Raw genomic sequence first — 22,292 nt, forward strand, 5'->3', positions numbered from 1 at the left:
ATAGGCTTCTTTCAAGGCTGTTTATGATCTGTTTAGAGCTCCTTGGACTATGAAATAGCTGGGGTGGTGTGTTTTCCAGTAGATTCTGGAGGCCCTTCAGGTTCTGGGAGACCAAGTGAACACTGTTTTGTGGAAAAGTCCCATTGCTGTGCTTGGGCAAGTAGTGGCTTCTTCCAAAGACACCTCTGGTAAACTGTCTCTTGCAGAAACACCTTCAAAACAGTTTGCCTAGATCATTCTCATCACCTTTCTTAAGCCACTCAAAATCACTTGTTACCTGTTCCCTATCGTGCCATTCACCCTCTCCTACCATCCAGTGCCAAGATCAGGAAAAGCCAAAATGCCTCTACTTCACCTGCTGCTTGGTACTTGGTGTTTACAGGTGAAGTCCTGGGAGGAAGCTTTTTGGAATATCCTGCAGAACGCCCTAAGATTTCTGAATTTGGTGTGGATGGTTTCTATTTTGTAGCTGGAGTTACACAACTGCTGAGTTTAAAGGAGTGGAGAGAGAGGAGATCACTCATTCGGAAACAGGAATAAATATAAGCAAGGTGGGAAATGAAGCCAAGAAGGCTTTTGGCACATAGCTTCCAAGGCAGGAAAATGGTCTGTTCCACAGTGAACAGGTTCCTGAAAGCAGCAGGGAATGCTCTGGTGACGTTTAATGCTGTTGCTGGAGGCTGGTGTTTACTGATAACCCTCCTTGGAAGGCCAGGGAGTCATTGTCACATTCTGAATTCCAGACAGCAGGACAGAAAGAAGTAGGTCCCAGTGCCATGGGAACAGCATGACTAAGCCAGTGCCTTCAGCTCTGTGCCCTAAAACTGAATCTGTTCACTAGATGAGATGAACAGAGCTGTGCTCTGGCCTCTCCCTTGTGTCCCTTCCCTAGTTAAGTCTCAGATCCTTGCAGTACCTTCATGGCAGGTTCTGCAAGCTGCAGGGGCCGGGTGTGTGGGCAAACAGGTACTGCACCCCTGAATCCAGACCTGCTACCCATACTTGTGGCTAAGTGGTGGTCTGGGCTCTCAACTTGAAAGTTTATGGAGACTCTTCAGGCCTGTGAACCAGGAATGTGGTGTTTTGGAGCCTGCAGGAAAAGCAGACCGAGCTGTGAAGATGAAGACCTGGTGATGGCTGGAAGCTTTATAGGTCACAGATCCTGGAGCCTCAGACGTGCTTGGAGAAGCTCTGGGTGCACGCCTGGGGTCTCTTGTGCTCTTTGATTTCAGAGCTGCGGTTGCACAGTGGCTCTGCTCAATGCCTGCTCGCTGCCTCAAGTGAAGCACTCCAGAAAGTGCCGGGTTTGCTCCAGATACCCCCTCCCTTGGGGCATCCATTGTTCAGGGAGGCTTGTGATACTTGAAATTCTTTAGGGAATCAGAGCTGGGGACTCTTGGCCTCTGGGAGAACAGTGTGAGCAGTGGCACTGGGGACGTGGCTCTGCTCCTCTGTGTTCCTCTGTCACCAGGGAGGAAAGCTCTGTTCTCTGCAGGGTCCACGATTAGTTCAGGTGGGACAATCCAAACAATGAGCACAGCTTTCCAAAGCTTTCTAGCACCCTACCCAAAGGGAATAAAAGGTTGTGATATTTGCTTAATTGCCTGCTCTGAGACCGACGCTTCCCTTCCTCTCCAGATCAGACCAGACTGTGCTGCAACAGCTGAACCACTGTAAAATTTAATGCTAATGGAGAAGGGAGCAGCCTGCTACAGCCTTTTCTCTATTTGTTCATGTGATTTTTTTTTTAATCTTATGGATAATGCCATGTTAAACAATGAAATAGAATATGGAGTAGCTTTCTCTAACATGCAAAGCTTATCCTGTGCCTCAGCCAACAGAAGTTTCTCAGCAATTTTGACTTTGATTCTTCAGTATTAGCATAATGTTGCCACATCTTGGTTTGTACATACTTAAGGGAGGAAATAGCGTCAATTGAATCTGGCTATTAAAACCTCTTGATGATTGTAGCTTTGAAGATGTCAGTCTTGGGTGCTGGCTGCCTGACAGCCCCACTGTCCAAGTGGAAAGAGTGTTGACTAAAGGCTGGAATTTTTCACTGTGAGATGAGTCCAGCCTGATGCCTTCCCATTTCCCAGGTGCAGAGACTGTTCACTGTTGTCTCCTCAGCTGCTGACACATGTGCTTTCCCTGGCCCTATGGCTACAGGGTGGGGTTTGTTTTCAGCTTACAAAGAATCCCAAGTCATCTGGGTGTGGGGAGGGTTTTTCATAATGTCCTGGGAAAATCTCCTCTGCTGCTCCTGCTGGCATCACTAAATGCTTGCCCTTGCCTAAAACAGTGGAATATCTTCCCGTGAGCAAGGGAGAGTAGCAGATTTCCTGCATCAGGTAAAATTTGGGATACAGTAACTGAAAACGGTGATAAAAATCCTGATGCTGAACAAAGTGATGGAGAAATTAATTCTTACCTTGAGGGGGGGTTTGTTGGCAGTGATAGTGGCAATTTCTCAAAATTTTAGGTAGGCTACAGAATTGTTGGTTGCTTGTGTTCTCAGGGATGGAGCAATTCCCTGGGAGCCCCATTTGTGCTGGGGAGCTCAGCAATTGCTGCCATCAGCACAGGCCTGTTCCTGTTATCACGCTCTGTGCTGACAAGCTGCTGGCTGCCATCTGTGTTTTCAGCACCCTCTTGGCCAGCTCTTCTGTGAACAGTGTTTAGTGGCACTCTTAAAATGAGGGAAACCCCTCCACCTCACTTCCAGGACTGTCCATAAGTGGGAATGTGCCAATAATGCCTCAGCAGCTGGGTGGTGTTTGCAAAACCTTCTGTAGACCACTCTGTGGGCTTGGTTGTCCCAAAGCTTTGGGTGTGATTCTGCTGTAGGGGAGCAACTCCTGGAGCTGTCAAAAAGTCGTGGACAAAGTGGTTCCTGGGGGGCTGGGGGGAGGTCCCTGGGCTGAGAGGGAGGTGTATGGGTATCCCGCAGAGTCACAGTGCTGTTTTGCCATGCTGGACTGACTCACTCACCTTCTGAATTGGCAAGGCTTGGGTTATTGCACTTACTGCTGTGCTCAAGGTTCATCTCTGCCTGTATGTGGGAAACTTGAGATGTGTCTCCCGTGACACGTGAGCAAATGCTTGGGAATGACTGGATTTGGGGCTTCAGCAATCAGCGCAACCTAAAATAGCCCATTTGAGCTGCTGAGCTCTGACACAGATACGAAGAGATTCAGTTTGCCATGGTTTCCAGCCATTTCTGGCCATATGGATTTTGACTGGCTGTGACTTTGAGGAGGTGTGTTGAGATTCCCTGGACTTCAGTGGCAGGGAAGCGAGTTAAAAGCATCCACATATGCCATCCTCCAAGTGATGTGGCAGTGCATGAAGTGAAGTGATGGTATAGGGAGAGGATATTTCATACAGTGCATCATTTGCTGGTGTAACTTAATTCTGCAGAAGATTCTAGAAACTGCTAGCTTGGAGAAAAACTAAAAAGACCTCCCTAATTATGCTAAACTTGGATGATTAATGCTAATACCCCCAGTGCACTTAGGAGTGCTACAGTAGTGGGTGCATGGAGGATTTGCCATCATTCCTTGTGTCTCCTCCCAAAGCATCCCTTCTTCCCTGCAGTTTGCTGCTTTGCAGAGCAGCTGGATACCATCCCATGTGGAGGAGGGATAGGGGAGCCTGTCACCTGGTGGCACTGGCTCATTCCTGTCTGGTTCATGTTTATGCTCTAATTCCATGTCTGTCCTGGATAACTCTCAGCAAACCTAGCAGAAAGGGCAACATTAAACAGGGACAGAGACACAAGGACTGATCGCTGCTGTGGGACAGGAATTCTGTGTGCCCTGTTCCCTTCCCCTCTCTGCTTGTTTTCCATGGTCTGGCATGTCCCATGCCTCTCTCCTAGAGATGCTTGGGGCTGCAGAGCCCAAACCCGCCCAGACACAAAGCTGCAGAGTGCGTGTGGCAGAACAGACCCTGCAGTTCCAGAGTGGCAGAATCAACATTTTGGGACTGTCACAGTGAGTGTTTAAAAGCAAGGAGGGATGGGGCCTGCCTGGAATAAGTGCCATTCCTGAGAAATACTTTCTGGAATGAAAATATCTACATATCTTCAGTTGTGTTTTCCCTCTCCTGTTGTGCTAGCAGGTCCCTCTTGTCTCTGACCTGCTGGCTGATGATGTTAGAGCTGCCCTGGGCACTGCGTGGTTGTGCTGCTGCACTGATCACCTGTGTGTGTGGTCGAGTCCACTGAACACTTCCTTGTGCTGCTGCTGAGCTTCCTTTGCTACCTCTGGATGAGATGCTGCAGGCACAGGTCTCTGCATCAGGAATATGAAGTGGATGATGCTTCAGTGCATCAGCAGAAAGAATTGTTGCTCTTGTTGTGGCACCTTTCAGCACAGCTTGTCTCACTGTCTGAGAGCTTTTGGCTGATATGTGGTCACTAAGCTGTGGTCCTTGTAGTTCTGAAGTGGTCCTGGTATCTCCTGGAGCCCAGGGGAGTGGTGGGTGCTGAGCTTCTGGGCAGGCTCTGTGAGGTGCTGTGTTCTCCATTGTGTTCAGTCTTGCATTCTCTTACCTTCCACTGGCTGCAGGAAAGTCCCTGTGAGCTCTTCCAGTGCCAGGGGCTGGTGAAGTGCCTGCTCTCTCTAGAAATCCTCTGTGGCACGGATGGGTCAGAGCTGAGTCCCTTCCTGATGGCCCTCTCCAGAGGACTGGCTGCTCTGTGCAGATGTGTAGGCAGGGTATCTGCAGGGCTTCCTTGCCTTCTGCAGAGGCAGGAAAAGCAGCAGTGTGGGTTCTCCATGTTCCAGTTGCTATGTGCACAGAAAGATTTCAATTGCTCCATCCTGGCCTCCTCACTGTGCTGCAGCCGGGGACCTGCTCCCTCCCCCTGTGCCTGCCACGCCTCAGGCCGGGGTCAGAGCCCTCTGGAGCTGGGAGTGAGGAGGTCCCTGAAGTGAAGAGGAGGAGTCTGTAGCAAACAGGCTGCTGGGTGGTGCAGCAAGTCCTGGGTCTCACGACTTGCTGGCTCCTTAGCACAGTGGGACCCCATTTCTGCATCCTCTGCACAAAGGCCAGCAGGTAGAAATGGTGTGGCCTTAAAGCCCAGCTGCCCAGAGCTTTCTACTCCTACAAAACCTGCCATGGGATTAGAATTCCACTGGCCCTTCTCCCATGGCCTGTGCTCACCATCCTGTGCTGCAGGGTGCCTGTGTGCAGGGGTCTGGCTGGGGAAGGGCTGTGTGTGGCCACCGGGATGGAGCTCCAGGCCTGCCTGGGTGGATTCTCAGCTCGTCTGGCAGCCCTGGCAGAGGAATCACTGCTGGAGGAGCTGAGAACTTCAGCTGGAGGAGCCAGGCAGGATCTGCAGCAGGAGGAATCACTGGTGACTCTCCCGTGCCCACCTGGCAGGACAGTCCAGGTGCTGCTGGGGACTCTGGTGCTGCACTCCTGGTGCAGGATGCTGGGCTGGGTGGACACCAGGAGTACGGCTGTCGAGCAGAGATCCCAGGGCTCTGTGAGCTTGGGCTCCCACTACCTCTGCTGCTTCACCTCTTCGGTGTGAAAAGCACCAGCCTTCATTAGTGAGGGTTTTTGAGGGAATAAGTACATCCTGAGTCCCAGCACAGAGCAGAGCAGCACTGAACTGATGGAGCATCCCTTTGTGCCTCTGTGGAAGAAGTGTGTGCCAGTATTAAATGGGCAGTGAGCTGGCAAGGCCCGTCCCTGGGGATCAGGTACCCTCACCCATCAGGGATACAGTTCTGCTCCTTCTGGGACTCATGGCTTTTTGCTTCCCAGTCAGTTAGGGTTACTTCTTGAGGCAGAATGGTTGGGCTTGGGGGCCTTGGTGGTTGTTAATGAATTAACCCCTGGGGCAGGGAGAGGCAGGGAATGCTCCTTTTGACTGCTGCCCTGTGCTGGCTGGGTTGGAGATCTGTCTGAGTCCCCAGGACAGAAGGACACTTGCTGGACGTGTGGCTGGAGCAGGGTGGAGCTGCTCACCATGGCTTCAACTCACTTAAAACCCCTGACAATCACTCTGGGAAGGGTGGGGAGGAATCACAGTGTCTCCTTTAGCACACGTAGCAGCCCCAGTGTCAGCTGCTGCAGCTGGGTTTGGGAGTGCCTGTGGCTGGCGTCCCCTGCAGCATCTGCTGTGTCCCTGCTGACTCTGCAGTAGGCTGTGCTGAAAGGAGGGATGGCCAGATCTGTCAGGAGCCAGCAGTGTGAGGTACCCTATTTTTAACCCTGGCATTCTTGGGGCGTGTCTTCTGTTGCTTCATGCCACTTTTAAATTTTGGCTTTTTCCTTTTTTTTTTTTTAGAAAGCAGCCTGCCTTGCCTTCCCAGTGTAATAATTCTCAGTGTATCAGTGCTTATTATCATTTCTGTGCTTCAGTTCCAAATTGGAGCATCTCCATGATGCTTAAACTTCTGGTACATTGAAAAATCCAAAGTCCCTTATGTAAAGAGTTCACATAAGCCCTCAGCCTTTCCTTCTCTGGTTAAATGTTCCCTCCCAAAGTACAGACTGGATCTGTGATTAGAACTGGCTGCTGGGGCTCATGCAGCCCTGGGTGCTCCTGTGCCTGGTTCAGGCATCCCTGGACCCGCTGCGTGGTGGCTCTGAGGTGACCAGGGCTGCAGCTCTCACTGAGGGTGTGTCAGTCACGCTTGATCAGAGAACATAAATGGTTGTACAGAGCGTTTTGTGGTGCATTTCTGGATGAGTGCTGTACTGTTAGTCTACAAACACACAGCTGATGTTCAGAGGGAGCCTTTACTTCTGCGTTTGCTTCTGACTGCAGCATTTGAGAGATGCTGCCTTGAGTCTGAGGTCCTTTTTCTGCAGATATGTCCAGTTCTTTCATTTCAGTGATACGCAGGAACACGCTGTACTTGGCAGTGGTCAGGCAAGTGCAGGGCAGTCCCTTTTCCCCTAACACCAAATACCAGATGGATACATGGGTGATAAAATTCTGTCCTTCCAGCAGAGCCTTTGGGGTGTACAGGAGTGCTGTGGGCAGGGTGTGCTGGACCTGGACAGGAGCAAGGGGTAACAAATGTCTCAAAGCTCTGGCTGTGTGCTTGCTGCACCAGCACTTGGAAGTGTCTCCCAGCTGGGCAGCAAAGACCTATTGGCAGAGGTCTGTTAATGCTGTGGCAGCCTCTTTGGCTGCTCAGGGTGGTCTTTGAGGAGGGAGTTTGCTTAAAGCTAAGAAGTTGTTTCTTTGTGTAACAAAATGCCAAAACCCTGTGGCAAACCCAGTGCCAGGTGTGCCAAGAGGGACCTGCAGTGTGGAGCTGGATGGAGGCTGCTCCCAGAAGAGCCTCTGTGGGAGCAGTGGTACTCAGGAAGGGCATCCCCCCTCTCTGTGCTTATCTCACAAGTGAATTGATGCTGGTCAGGGGGAAAACAGCCACTTCCTAGGGTCAGGGAAAGTGACTGGGGTGTAATTCTGAGCGAGGGCTGCTCATCTTCCGTAGCTGCTGGTGGCAGCAGCTGCAGTGGTTGGAGTGACACTCCTGCCTTGGAGTATCAGGGTGTGAACCCAGCCTGCTGCCCCTCACCTCTCCTGGGTCCCTGTGTCCCCTCCTGCCCTTTGCTGCACTCCCTGGCGCTGCTGGGATGCTCCTGCCTCTGCCTGCAGTCCCTGTGAGGTGAGGGTGTTGTCCCATGGCACAGAGCCCAGGACCTGGCTCTGTCCTGGGAACGAGAGGATTATATGGTGGGAGAAGTGACAAGCCCTGCAGTGGTCCCCTTGTCCCAGCTGCCATTCCAGCCATGCCCAGGCACTGCTGCTCTGCCTGAGCCATGCTGGGGCTGAAAGCTGAGGATGGGGAATGTTGAATTTCTCCTCTGCCCTCCTTCAGAAGGTGATTTGGGTGTCTGGGCTGAGTGTATGCAGGGCTGTCACAACAGGTGAGAAGTCTCTTCCCTGGTGCTGCTGCCTGGGAGGAGCTCCTGGGGGGTTCTGTCCTCTGACTCACAAGCACAGCCTGGCTTGTGTGTGGGCTCTGTGACAAGCAGAAGCAGCTGGTGGAGTGTTCCTGGTGTTCCTCAGGATCATCTGAGAGTTAAAGGGCTCTGCTGCGCTGATCACTCTGCAGGGCTCCATGGGCACCACCACAGAGGTGGCACATGGTTTGGGCTGTTCTCAGGGGAGCTGCTTGTGCCAGGATGCTGCTGGTGTTGGGTCACCCTGCAGCTTGGAGTGAGGACTGGCAGGAGAGCCCACAGCCCACTCGTGTGTGTCTCTTACCGGTGTAGCATCAAGGTGAGATTTTTAGTTTTTCAAAGATCACTGCTACTGAGATTTACCAAGGGAAAGCACTGAGATGGGAGGTATTTACAGCATTTCCATAAACTGCCTCTCTGAACAAATGCAGTCACTTGACTTTGTTTTCTGTGAGTTGTTTTGTTTAATCACTGTAAAACTTCTTTTGAATGTCCTCCAGCACTCTAAAGACAGTCATTCTGTCAGAGCAAGAGGTGGCATCTTCACAGGCATTTCCCATTGGGTCTAGATGGAAGTATATGGGGGCCATGTGACTTTTCACATGGGCAGATAGTGATAGGAATAGCAGAAATTGTTTTAAAGAGGTGAGCTTTAGGTTAGATAGTAGGAAAAAATCTTCCCTGTGAGTGTGGGGAGGCCCTGGCACAGGTTGCCCAGAGCAGCTGTGGCTGCCCCTGGATCCTTGGCAGTGCCCAAGGCCAGGCTGGACGAGGCTTGGAGCAAGCTGGGGTAGTGGGTGGTGTCCCTACCCATGGCAGGGGGTGGAAAAAGATCCTTAAGGTCCCTGCAACCCAAGCCTCTATGATTTCTGACTTATATGATTTTCCTGTTGACTAACAAATTTTGGGTAGGTTTCACAGCAGTGCCTCTAACTGGTGCAGCTATCTTGACCTTCAGTGTGCAGAAGGAGAAAAACCGAGTCTGGAGTGATTATTGTGACCCATAAAATCAATTTGTCCATATTGTCTTCGGTGTGAATTGTTACTGGGGCTCATTTTCCCTTGGACTCTCTGCAAATAAAACATCCTACAGTTCATTACAGCTCCAACCTTGAAGTGTTTCTCGAGCTGATGAAAATCAGAGGTCAGGTTGCTTGGAATGCAACTGTTCCGGTTCCCTTTGCTATTGGCAACTCTCTCCCAAAGCAGCTCCTTCCAGCCAGGAGACCCTGTGGCAAAGGCCAGCCCAAAGCCCTGCAGCTGAAATCTGCAGGGGGATAATGCCACTGATGCCATTTGCTGCAAGATTATTCTATGGTTGTTTTATTTGAAAGGCAAATGATCTTGCCTTGTAGGAGAGATTATTTCAGAGAGCTCTGCTTTATGGATGAGGAAAGGAGGTCGTTCCTCCAGCCCTGCCCGTGGGGAAAGGGGAATGCATGGAAGAGGACAGGGTAGCAGCCAGCCCTGATGTTTGAGGGCAGGGGAACTTGCCTCCACAGCTGACCATGGCTGGGGCCCTTTGAGGTGATTTACTAAAAATAAGGATGGTTTGAGTAGGTCTTTAAAGTTCCTGGAATGATTGGAAATGTTGCCAGGCTGTATTGAATCAGCAATAGCAGCAGAACAGTGGCACTTGAGGCCAGACACACTTGAGGGCAATTGTGGTCCTTAAATCTGACTCCAAATACCTTGGCTGTGATCCTGGTGATGCTGCCAGGTACTGAGCAGGTACCTGCATGGTGGGGTGGGAGCAGGGGCTTTTTTAGTCTTCCAAGAAGCAAACACCTCTGAAAGGAGAGGGGGACGATCCCAGCATGCCTAGCTGGTTTTTGAGGATCCAGAGGACTCTCCAGTATAAGGCTCTGAAAACAGCTCCTCTGCCCAAGTCTGCATCCTTGGGGATTGCCCAAGCCCCTGAGGGCAGGTGCAAGGTGCTAATTTGGAAACATGCTGCTTTCTAAAAATAATTACAGAAGAAACACTATAAACAAACATCCTCCTCCCCAAAATCAATCATCCACAGCACACTGTGAATTCATACTGCTTGCTGAAATAAGCCTTAAAAGATCCTGTGGGCAGGAAGAGCCTAGTGCTGCAAAACTGGAAGCTTAAGCATGACTTCCATGTTCTCCTGTTGCTGCACACCTTTTTGGAGCAGGAATGATTCTTCCAAGCAAACTGAGCTGATGGTCCTGCAGAGTGAGGTCCTGCTCCAGTGCTCACAGGAACTGTAGTTCCACATTGCAGCACAAGGTGATTTTAAAATATAAAAGGCTGTGACCTCAGCAAGTCCAGAGCAGATCCATGCCTGCTGAACTGTAGCCCTTTGGAGAGGTAGGTCAGCAACTGGAATGCTCCTGACTGGTGGGATTGGCCTCAGAGCCAAAAGGGAATGCTACCTGCTTCCCCTGTGGAAACACTGGGATGTTCTTGTCTTCCTCAAGATTCGTCTCCTCCCACAGATGCAGGAAGCACTGAACCTTAGTTCAGCGTTGTGTTGAGGGCCATGGGCAGGCTGTTCTGGATGGGCTTGCTCTGACTTTGGCTTTTGAGGCCTGTTCTAAGAAGGTGTGGTTTCTGAGTTTGCTGGGCAGTCAGAAGTCCTGTTTGATGTTTGCAGAGGGCTTCAGTGGGGTTAATTTGCAATTGCACTAATTCATCTGCCGTTCTTCAAAGCTCCTGATCCTTTTGTGTTTGTCATTTGCGGTGTTTCTTAGAGCCTTAGACTTACTTTTGTGGCCCAGGTAGTGAACCCTTTGAGCACCGATACATGAACAGGGGTGTGTTTTTTTGGTCCTGGGTCTTTCCTATCCAGCAGAGTGCTGCCCTTCAGCCAAGCCAGGTGGCACAAAGGGATCCTAGGAACATGCCAAGGGGATACAGTGGTTTCCCCCTCTAAAAGAGCAGCACAGACAGTGTAGTGCTGTCTGTTGGTAAGTGGACAATGACTTTGGGACTGGCTTAGTGACCCTGGACACCACTGATCTGCCCCAGGAACTCTGTTGCTGTGCCCTCCCCTTGTTCTGCCTGGCCGGGCTGTTGGATGTCACATAGCCATCAGTTTCCTTTCCCCAGCCCTGCTGGTGTCCACAGCAGCTGGGAGCTGGGCTGAGCCCAGGGTGACCAAACCACCTGGGCTGTGGCCAGTCCAGCTCCAAGCAGGACGGTGTCACAGGGGCTGTGGGTAGCAGGGCACCCTGGGCACTGTCCCTGGAGAAGAACAGGGGCCGTATGGAGGGATTTAACTGAGGGGACATGGGACATGCTGTCACCTCTGCCTGTTGGGGTGGCTCTAGCCTGCCCTGGCTAGTGGCCACTGTAGCCCTGGTGCAGTAACAGGAGTAACCTGTTGTTTCGGGGTGTAGGCACAGCTCATCCAGGGGTGCCTCTGCCATGGCTCCATTGGGATGGGCTGTGTGAGTCAGGCCATGAGACTGGGCCAAGGAATTGCTGTTGGAGATGAAGCTCCACATCAGGCAGCCCTGGCAAGGGGACTGTGGTCACCCGTCACCCGTATGAGGCAGAGTGTGATGGGTGGTGGGATGGGGCCTGCTCTCCTGCCATCAGGACACTCCTCAGTTTGTGCTGGACTTGGTGTAGTGGCCTGAGGGAACTGGGATGCATTTGGTGCTTTCTGAGCTCCCGTGCAGATCCAGGCTGGGCAGCTGGGTTGGCAGCCCTGCAGAGCCCTCTCACTTCTCCTCTGCCAGCAGCACCATTATGGTGCTGCTCAGCATCTCCGGGCACAGAAATGCTGCTGGAAACACAGATCTCCTCCTCTGTAATTCGTCCCTTTTAGTTACTCCTTGAAGTGGAGCTTTAGCTCTTAATATGGTAAACAGTGAGACATGTAAGTGCAGGCATGTCCACATACTGTCAGTAAGGCTTATGGGGTAGCTCTGTGATTGCCCCACAGGGAATGTGGCTCCCAGGAACGCTCAGAACTGGCTCTGGCTCCACTGGAAATTGTGAGGCAGGTGTGACATGGGGAGTAACTGCAGATCTCTGGGACTAAGGACGCTGCTGGCCAGGGCTGGGATGCGTTGTGGGGAGCAGGGGAAAAGCAGTTTGGGATTGCACAAGACTTAATGGGAGGATAAGAAAGGGAGTCTGGTGACTTGGGGAGGACTGAGAGTGCAAGAGTAGGGGGATAAAGGGGGTCAGTCAGTTGTGTGTAGGAAGGTGGCTGGTCAGTGTGTTTGGCCATGCCCTGCCCAGTGCAGCCTGTCCTGGCTGCTCAGCAGCTGGAGTGAGACTGTGGCCTCAGGGACTTGTTTATCCTGAGCAGACTGAGAGCCTAAACATGGCTGTGGCAGCATCCACATGGATTTTACTTGTGCTTTACACATATTTCCATCCTGTCCAGCCAGAGCTAGGAGCAGGTTGGGGCTGTGGCTGCTGTCCTGATTTGTGTGACCAGCCACATATCTATCCCTACAAGTGGGATGTGTGTGTTCTGTGTCTGTTGGGTACACGTCTCCAGCCTGCTGCCACTTGGATCTGGGGCCATGGAGTAGCAGCCTCACCTTTCTTGGGCTGTTGAATCCAGACAATGTGTTTTCCTCTGGCATGGAGCTGCTGGGCTTGTTGGGCTTCAAATGTGCGTTCCTGCCAGCAACATCTAACAAATTTTATGGCTTCTTTCCATTTTTATAGGAAAAACAATCACCCTGATCCAGACGTTGAAACTTGTCAACTGATGGGACAAAGATCTGAGACACTTGGCTGTGCTAGGACACTGAACCATAGGGTTTAACCAAAGAATATTTCCCCACTGTGGAGGCTTACATCTGCCAAACCCTGTAGCATTCTTGGGAGGCTTTTCTATCCCTCTTCTCTATTTCCAGATTTCCACGCATCATGGTATTCCTTTTGACTTCGTTTGCAAGCTAGCTCTGGCTCTGCCTTTGCTTCCCCTATGCTTTGGTGTGGGTCCCCGGTGTGAGCTGCTGCCTGTGGGCTGGTTCTGCTCCTCTGCCTCCAGCTGCTGCTCGGAGGCTCCTCTTGGATGTCGTGACTGACCTGCTTTTTCTCTCTCTTCCACTGTATCTCTTTCCCTCCAACCTGTCTCCTGCCTTCTCCGTTCTCACCCTCCATCCCTGCAGGTTCATCATGCCTAGTGGCATATAAAAAGACTCCACCTCCCGTCCCACCTCGGACCACGTCCAAGCCGTTCATCTCTGTCACTGTGCAGAGCAGCACTGAGTCGGCACAGGACACCTACCTGGACAGCCAGGACCACAAGAGCGAGGTCACCAGCCAGTCAGGGCTCAGCAATTCTTCAGACAGCTTGGACAGCACCAGGACACCCAGCGTGACCAGAGGCAGCGTCGTGACTCCGGCCAGAGACACCCCAGAGATACCTCAGAAAAATGCAACTTTGAAAAGTGACAAAGGGACTTTGACTAACGAAGAGCCTAAAGTGGAGAATATCCCCAAAAGAAAGCTATCATCTATAGGAATACAAGTATGGAATAGTTTGTTCTCCCTTGTTCCAAGGAATGTCCTTGCCCCATCCATTTAGCGTGTGCCTTTTCTGTGACCAGGTGTACATCTGAGCTCACTTAGGATAGCAAGAGACGCTCACCGCCATGTCAGAATAACTGCCTGTGTTCCCAGGGTGAGAGACAGCAGCACTTCGCCTTAACAGCCGAGAAAGGACTGAGCTCTTTTAGTACAAATTTAAAATGTTTTCTAGATTTTCTAGGGCAGAGAGGGCATGTTAATTGGGTGAGTCCCTCTGAAGAGGCCTTTTGCTGCAGGTCTGCCTGTGCCCTGTACTCTGTATTGCTTCCTATCAGTCTGCTTCTTGTCCGTCATGGTTCTAGGGACAGTTCTCCCCTGAGAGGTGAGCCCTTCTTCTTGATGTCCATGTGGGAAGGGCTGCTGCAGTGCCAAATGGTCCCAGGGCTGCAGGCAGGAGAGAGCAATTCCTTGCTGCCCAGCGTTCCACGCAGGTTGGTGCTTCCCTTGCTGGAAGCATTTAATTGTGGGAATTGATGAAAGTGAGCTGTTGATAACACAGTGAAATGAGAACCCAGTGAGCAGTGTAAATCCCTGCTTTAGTCAGCAAAATGCCTCCTCTGGGGCTATGCCCTCCTCTGGGACAGATTCCTCAGATACAGGTGGCTGTGAGCTCTGGTTCTGTCCCAAGTGCTGGTTACCAGCAGAGAGGAATTTGGGCAGCTTGAAGTGCAGGATCTGAGCTTTGAGTTGCTCTGTGTATGCTGAATGAGTTGTCCATCAGCTTTACAGCAAGGCCAGCTCAGCACAGGTGACAGCAAAGGCTGATGTAAGGCTGATGGGACAGATCACCTGAAAGGGCAGCGAGGGGGGAGGAGAAATGCACTAGAGAGGCTGACTGCCTTCCTCTGCTTTTCCTTTTCTGAGCTGGTTCCTAAGTCACCTGGATTTCTTTCCTAAAACCTCCTAACCCTCTTATCCAGAGCCATGGAGGGTGTCAATCCCTGGGAGAGAGGCTTTGCTGTCAGTCTCAATCACCTCACTGTCCTCCCTTGAATGCCGTGCTCCCTGACCGCGTGGGATGCCATGGGGACACAGCCCCAGCCATGCAGAGCCCAGGGCTCCTGGCACAGGAGGTGGCAGCAGCCTGACAGGACACAGCCCTGGTCCTGAGATGGGAGCAGAGCTGAGCAGTAGCCTCATGCTTGTCCTTAGCCAGCCCTCCTGTGTCGTGTCAGCATGCTCTGTGTGTGCACACTCCTGGTCTACTAACGTGGATTCCAGCCGCAAGTTCTTGTGTCTGTTTTTGTCTGTATTTTTTTTTGTTCAATAAGGTTGACTGCCTTCAGCCAGTGGCAAAAGAGGAGCCTCCTCCACCAGCCACCAAATTCCAGTCCATCGGGGTACAGGTAGAGGACGAGTGGCGGTAAGTGAGACGCAACTTGTGCAGTTTCTTTTTATTTTAAATTGTGCCTCCCCCACTTGTGCTTAGACCTTCTTCCCTGCTTTGTGCCAGTGAGTGGTGTTGAATGGGGCCTACAGAGAGCTCTTCCTCCACAGTGCACACCCGCTGCAAAAAGCACTTGTTCTCTAACAGTCAAATCAATGGGAGCTTGAAATTAAATAAAAACTTTTAAAATTCCAAGCTGTAATTACAGACATGCGTCAGCCCTCTCATCTGAACGGCCGACTGCAGTAAGCAGGCAACCTTATAATTCTGTCTGTCTGAGTGTGTGGTGTGTCTGTGTGTGAGAAGGGGCAGGGAGAGGCTCTGCTGTGGCCATGGATTTTGGTGTCGGTGTGGGAGGCCAGCCAGGCTGGGCTCTGCTATTGAACGATGGCTTTTGATCCCTGCAGAAACAGCCACTCTCGCAGCATGTCCTCCAAACAGGACACAGACTCTGACACGCAGGAGCCCAATAACTCCAGCTGTAAATCATCTGAGAGAAGCCTCGCTGAGTGCCCCCAGCACAACAACTCTGTTGGTGTTGATGCCTCTACCAGGCAACCAGCCAAGCCCTCACAGATAAAAAGAAACCTCTCCTATGGAGAAAACAACGACCCAGCCCTGGAGCCTTCTTCTCTCCCTCCTCCTGACCCCTGGCTCGAGAGCTCCTCTACGTCGCCGTCGGAGCCGGCGCAGGCGGGGCCCTGCCGGCGGGACGGCTTCTGGTTCCTGAAGCTGCTGCAGGCAGAGACCGAGCGCCTGGAGGGCTGGTGCCGCCAGATGGACCAGGAGACCAAAGAGAACAATCTCTCTGAGGAAGGTGGGTGTGGGCAGCAGCCCGGCAGCTCCTCCCCAGAGAAGGAGCTGGGGCTGAGTATTGGGTCAGTTAAATTGTGGCTGCCCCATCCCTGGAAGTGTCCAAGGCCAGGCTGGACAGGGCTTGGAGCAACCTGGTCTACTGAAAAGTGTCCCTGCCCAGGGAATGATGAGCTTTAAGGTCTCTTCCCTCCCAAGCCATTCTAGGGTTCTGTGAAATTGCTGACAGTCCACAGAGCCAGAACATGCAGATGACGATGGGACAAGGAATGCTTTTTTCTTGGAAAGGGTAATGTAGATTCCTGTAGCAAATAGAGTAGAAAGTAATGCTGTGATGAAGCATAAAAGACATACAGGGGATGGTGCAGCTTCTGACCACTCAAAACTGCTAAAAGCTTAAATGGATTTAATCTTAAAAATGGTTAAATGGAAAAAGCTTTCAGGAAGGATGTAGGATCTCTCCCTGCCCCACCCATTACTCTCAAACAGGCAGGGGAAAGCTTAGCTGGCAGTGGGGCAGAAGGAACATAACTCTGGAGCTTGTTTGCCCAGTTCAGTTGATAAAGTTGTCTTTATAGCAAAGAGGAGGTTTCTTCATATGGGAAAGCTTGACTGAGTTTGTGTTGGGTACACCAGAAGCATGGAACAGGGAACACAAAGCCAGTTCATTTTATGGTGTTCAGTCCCAGGTGGGGACTTGTTCCTCTATTTTCAAACAGCTTGGCAAAACCTGGGCTTTTTGCAGTGGGAATCCTGCCACAGAGTGGTAGGAGTGGGTGACGAGGCTGCAGAGGGCAGGATCTTTGTGTGGAGCCTGGTTTTGATGTTTCTAAAACATGAGAAAGGTGAAACAAAGGTGAGGCTCAGTTTTAGCTCACTGTCACTGCTGGGGCTCCAGGAGCTAATCCCTAATCCGATTGCCTGAGGTGCTGCCCTGGCTGCCAGGGGGACAGGCCATGCCAGGGATCTCCCTGCCTCGGGGCTGGCCTGCCTTGACCTGTGGCAAGGAAAGACAGCAAGACCTGCATGGCATTGTTCTGTGACTGCCAGGAGCAGGCTGCTTGATTGTGTAAGCACAGCCTTGGTGGGTGGGAGAGCCCAGGGTGTGCTTGTCCAGCCAAGATCTGTGAAGGCTCAGGGCAGCAGCAGAGCAGGGGCAGGACTCAGGTGGTCCCTGTCAGTGATGCAGCTGCAGGCACAAGGGGCTCTGAACCTGACTCTGGAAGGGAAAAGCCCAGACTGTATTTCCTTTAATGAGCAGAGGAACATGTCTATGCCCAGAGGCTGCTTGGAAAACCCGTTAAGAGCAGCATAAAGTCCTGGGTGTTAAAAGCCCTGGCCTGTGTGTTAATCCCTGCTGGTACAGGGAGTCTGCAGAGAGGTCCCAACGTCAGCTTTCCCTTGTTCAGGGCTGGGAGAGCAGGCTGGGATTTCTAAGCAGCTGCCAGCAGACCTTGTTGAGGTGGTGCTGGTGGTTCCTCTGAAGGGCTGAGGGCAGCTTAGGGAGCTCTCTGCCAGCTTGGATGTCGTAATGTCCTCAGCCAGGTCTGTGTTTGACCTTCCAGGAGGAGCAATGGCAGACAAATGTAGTTTCAAAACATCTTGTTCTTGAGAGCAGTAGAGCAGTTGATACCTTGAGGTTCTCTGAAATTTTTTTTCTGATGACTTGAGTGTTTCTTTGCTCCAGAAACGCTGGAGCTGGTTGCTGCACTTAATAAATAGTCTGTCCAACTCAAGTCTTTTTTTTTTTTTTTTTTTTTTTTGTCCCCCTCAGTCTTAGGAAAAGTCCTGAGTGCAGTGGGCAGTGCACAGTTACTAATGTCACAGAAGTTCCAGCAATTCCACGGTCTCTGTGAACAAAACTTGGTGAGTCTGGATTTTTTTTCCTGGTTTTTGAAAGGATGCCTCTCTTTCAACAGCACTACAAGGACTTGCTCAGGTGTTAACAGGCTGCTGTCCCTGTGAAAACAAGGCCAGTGCAGCCACAGCCTGCAGTGCCAGGCCGGGGGAGGCCTGGGTTAGCACAGAGGTGCCTCCTGCTTCTGAAGGGCTTTATGAGGCAAACCCCCAAGGCTGGGCCAGATAAGGGGGGACTGTTTGAAAAGTCTGCTCTTGACCACACATGCTCCATTTGCGTGTGTGGCTGGTGGCACTGTCCTCAGGTCACTGGGAATTGATCTCTGAAAGGGAATGCAGGGGTTTGCCCTTGCTCAGAGCTGACCTGGGCTAATGGGGATTGATGGAATCTGTGGTTTCGTTTTCCCCTCAAGCCTCATGGTAATATGGATTTTGCAAACTTCCTGAGAGGCAAATTCCCCTTTAGATGTAGAATAATCTTGGAGAGACTTGAAGAGCAGGAGGGGGTAAAGTGCTGATCCCAGCTGAGCAGCAGCACCAGCAGAGCTTTGTGTGACCAGCTCGGATCTGATCCCATGCTTTCCAGGGTCTGTGGTGGTGGTTCAGCTGTCTGGGAACTGGGAAAATCCTGTTCTTGGAAGAAACTTAAGCTACTTGAAATTTTTCAACCCAGCCTGAGAAGTACAGATGCTTTTGGGTTGTTTTGGGTGGAAATGTAACAAAATAATTTCACTCATAAAAGTTCAGCTTGGCTCCTTGGAGTGCTGCTCATCCAGGCATCCCTGCTGGGTATCCATTTCCATTATTTCCCTTTCTGAAATCAGGGCCTGTGTAAGAAATGAGTGTTGTTGCTCTGATTGCCCTGCTGGACACCTGCTTTTGGAGGTTGCTGCTGTGGGATTAGTGCCAGCACTGGGTGTCTGGTTCAGGATTACTCTTTTGTAAAGGAGGTGTGCAGTCAGGATCTTCTTCCTGAGCTTGGCAGAAATTATTTGGGCTGTAAATGATGGCTATGTGTGTCCATGCTTAGGGCCAGTGTCTCCTGTGGGTTCTCAGTGGGTTTGGTTGCAGGCAGACATAAAATGGGTGAAGGTGCTGTGCCCCCCGCTCTGCTGGATGTGTTCTTTCTGAAATGGTGTTTTTAATGCTTCCCCTTCTAGAACCCTAATGCCAATCCCAGACCCACAGCCCAGGACTTGGCTGGATTTTGGGATCTCCTTCAGCTGTCCATTGAAGACATCAGCATGAAGTTTGACGAGCTGTACCACCTCAAAGCCAATAGCTGGCAATTGGCAGAGACACCGGAGAGAAAGGTGAGTGAGGGGCACTGGGGAGTGGCCAGAGCACCTTGTACACATTTGGGGTACCTGAAGTCTGGTTTTGTCTGCAAACAGATGCTCCCAAGGGCTTTTGCCATCCTGCACTTGTCATCTCACAGCCTCGCAAGGCACCAAGGCCATTCCTCTTGAGTAATAGCAGAAACAGTTTCGTACAAGGGGGAAAAGGTGTTGGATGGAGAGAGCCCAGAGTGATGAGCAGTGGTGCAGGGGCCTCATGTGTTCCTAGCACTGTGTAGATGGATTTAACTATCCCTGCTGCCCAAGTAATGTTAAAAAACAACTTAAACCTTTGGAAAATGCAGGAGAGGTGATATCCTGGCTCTGCCATAAGGGAAGGGAGAACTGTGGCTCAGGGCAGGCTGGCTTATTAAAATTTTGCAGTTCCACATCAAGTTGTGTCTTCATGCTGCCTGTGCTGTGCTCTGAGCTACAACTGAACCAATCTCTGAACTCCAGGCCACTCCAGAGGAGCCCTGTACCATGGGAACTCTATGGAGGGGGTGGATAGGCTGGGTAACAGGAAAAGCTTCTTCCTCCAGAGCGTGCTAGGGGACTGACCAGGCTCCCCAGGGATAGGCACGGCCCCAAGGCTGCCAGAGCTCCAGGAGCGTTTGCACAGTGCTCTCAGGGACAGGGTCTGCTGCAGGTGGCCATGCAGGGGTTGGACTTGATGATCCTGGTTGTGGATCATCAACCTCTGGATCATGGACTCCCATCCCAGGAAATGTCCAAGGCCAGGTTGGACAGGGTCTAGTGGAAAGCGTCCATGCCGTGGCACGGGGTGGGACTGGATGATCTTCCAACTCAGACCATTCTGTGATTCCATGATTGTTGAGAGTCCCTTCCCATTTAGGACATTCTGTGATTCCATGAAATGCAAAATGGTTTCTTGTAGAAACCAGGGCAGCTCATTTTGAGGGGTGATGTGCTGTAGAGCTGCTCTCCCTGACATGATCCCAGTCCTTCCAGCAAGGCCCCGCCAGGGCTGCACTGGCCCCCAGCCGCACACGTTTATATAAGGTCTGGGTTTTTCCTTACTGTCTCCCTAAAGGAAGAGAAGAAACCACCCCCTCCAGTGCCAAAGAAGCCGGCCAAGTCCAAATCACAGCTGAGCCGGGAGAAGGGCTCCGACTCGGACAAGCAGCGGCAGGAGGCGCGGAAGCGGCTGATGGCGGCCAAGCGCGCGGCGTCCGTGCGGCAGAACTCGGCCACCGAGAGCGCCGACAGCATCGAGATCTACGTCCCCGAGGCCCAGACCCGCCTCTGAGCCCGGCCACGGCCAGCCCGCGGCTTTTATAAGTCATTAAATGGAAAAAAAAAGGTTCTCTCAAAACTGGTGTGATTTATTCAGTCTAGAGACAATGAGCCATCCTTGAAAAGGGCTCTTGAGTGGCTTTTTTCTCTCTCAGCTTTAAGTAATGAAGATTTTAACAAAAAAAAAAAAAATACAAACAAACAAAAAAAATTTAAAATGAAAAATGCCCCTCATTTTCTCCCCAGCTGTGGTGTTGCTGAATGGACTGGACAGACTCCTGGGAACTCCAGCCCCTCGACTTGGAACTTCAGTCTTTTTACTTGTTCTATCTCATGAGAATTATTAGCTTGTTTACAAGAAGAGGACAAGAAAACACGAAGCCTTGAGCACTTGCCATGCTGTGTTCTTCCTCCTCCTCAGATCTGTTCTGCCCTTCTCACCCTTTATTTTTCCCTCCTCCAGCTCCCATTCTCCCACCCTTTGCATGGTTTCGGTTCCCGTATCCCTGTCCCCGCAGAGAACACCTGTGGTGTGTCATTCCTGCTGCCCTGTCCAGCCAGCAGCCTCCTGGGCTTTGTGTTCTTGGGGTGGGGAAGGACGAGCACAGGGGGCCATATCCTCTGTTTGTTGGAGGGAGAGGATGTCGGGGCTGTGGAATGTGGGGTTGAAATGCAGCCCAGAAGCAAAATGTGCAATAAATCTGGCGCAGGGGATCCCGAGAGCCGGACCCCACTTCGGGCCCAGGAGCGGAGCTGAAGGACCGCGGAGCACGAGCCGCATCACTTTGATTTCCCTCCTCTTCCTGTTCTGACACCATTTTCCGTGGCTGGCTGGTGGAGAGAGGAGCTGCTGCAGCGGGGGCTGTGGGGTCAGGGTGTCCAGGAGGAGGGGGTGTACATATGCACATATACACTTAGTAGTACCTGTATAGTAATTCCTACACACGGATACGGCCCACGCCGCCGCGGGGGTGGGCAGATGTATAGCATATATTTTTACATGTACTATATCTAGATGTGTGTCCAAGTGTGTGTAAAAATATATACCCTGGGTGTAAGCAGATGACTATTTTTTCCTTATCTCCCTGCTCTCTGGGTAGAGGAAGGATTGCTAAATATTTTTTAGTCCGGTTTTTTTTCCCCTTTGTAGGTCTCCTTTCTGGTCTGGCTCCTGGGAGCCAGAGCTGCCACTCCCTGGTTCTTTGACACCCTCTCGCACTGAAGGTTTTTGTCCATCCTGAGGAATCTCGCTGGGGATTTTTTTTTTTTTCTTTTTCCTCTTCACGTTTGAACAAGTTGGGAGATTGTGTGCTACCGTCATGGGGGTGGAGGTGGAATCCCAGTGGTTTCAGTGAGAGTGTTGTTGATCCAGAAGGCAAAAAATAAATAAAAGTGAAATCCTGAATGATGCATGTTGCCCACTGTGTGCTGTCTGGGGCTGTCCACAAAAGCTGCACTCAGAGGTCTCTGCCTGCAGCCATAGGATTCCCAAAGCTTGACTGGGCTGGGATTCAAATTGGGCTGGAGGTGGGGATCAGGCTCTGCTCCCAAGGGACAAGGGGAAGCAGCCTCAGGTTGCTCCAAAGGAGGTTTCTGTTGGATACTGGGGAAAGTCCTTCATGGAAAATGTGGTCAGGTTGTCCAGGGCAGGGGGAGAGTCCCCAGGCCTGAGGGGGCACCTGTGGATGTGTGGGCATGTTGGGGGTTGGCAGCAGCTAGGACTCATCTTGGAGGCCTTTCCCAAACCTAAAGATTCCGTCGGGGCAGAGACACGAGTGGGTTGCACTGTTGGGTTTTGGGGCGGATTGTAAAGATGCAGCTTTAGGAATCTCTGGCAGGAAAGGGGGAACACCAAGGAAATGTGGGGGTTAGTTTATTTATTTTATAAATTACTCTTCCAAGCTGCTGCTCACAGAGAGGTTAAATGATCTTTGCTGCCCTGGACTGGGCTTACTCCTAATATTCTTACATCATGTGGATTTTTATATATATATATTTATATAGATATAGATATGCCTATATTTTAACACGTAAGTGAATTTATAAAGCAGTAAAAACTTATTTTAATATGGTTCTGTATCTTATAATTAGAACAATATTTTAAATTCAGCTACATATATAAAAATACATATATAAATACAGAGGTAGAGTTACATATTTCTATATACAAA

At 51.2% G+C, this 22,292-nt stretch overlaps 1 protein-coding gene across 2 annotated transcripts in view; it reads left to right on the top strand.

The window, feature by feature from the left end:
- The window catches only part of DLGAP4 (DLG associated protein 4), a 61,724-nt gene extending 40,193 nt beyond the window's left edge, over positions 1–21,531 (top strand). For both annotated transcript variants that reach the window (XM_063404738.1, XM_063404739.1), the window contains 6 exons: positions 13,050–13,411; positions 14,742–14,833; positions 15,265–15,674; positions 17,445–17,536; positions 18,688–18,840; positions 19,919–21,531. In XM_063404738.1, coding sequence (XP_063260808.1) covers positions 13,050–13,411; positions 14,742–14,833; positions 15,265–15,674; positions 17,445–17,536; positions 18,688–18,840; positions 19,919–20,134 — 1,325 coding nt within the window. In that variant the 3' untranslated portion in view covers positions 20,135–21,531. The remainder of the gene's footprint in view (positions 1–13,049; positions 13,412–14,741; positions 14,834–15,264; positions 15,675–17,444; positions 17,537–18,687; positions 18,841–19,918) is intronic.
- Positions 21,532–22,292: the final 761 nt, after the last annotated feature.

This window comes from Prinia subflava, chromosome 8, assembly GCF_021018805.1.
Source record: "Prinia subflava isolate CZ2003 ecotype Zambia chromosome 8, Cam_Psub_1.2, whole genome shotgun sequence".
NCBI lineage: Eukaryota > Metazoa > Chordata > Aves > Passeriformes > Cisticolidae > Prinia > Prinia subflava.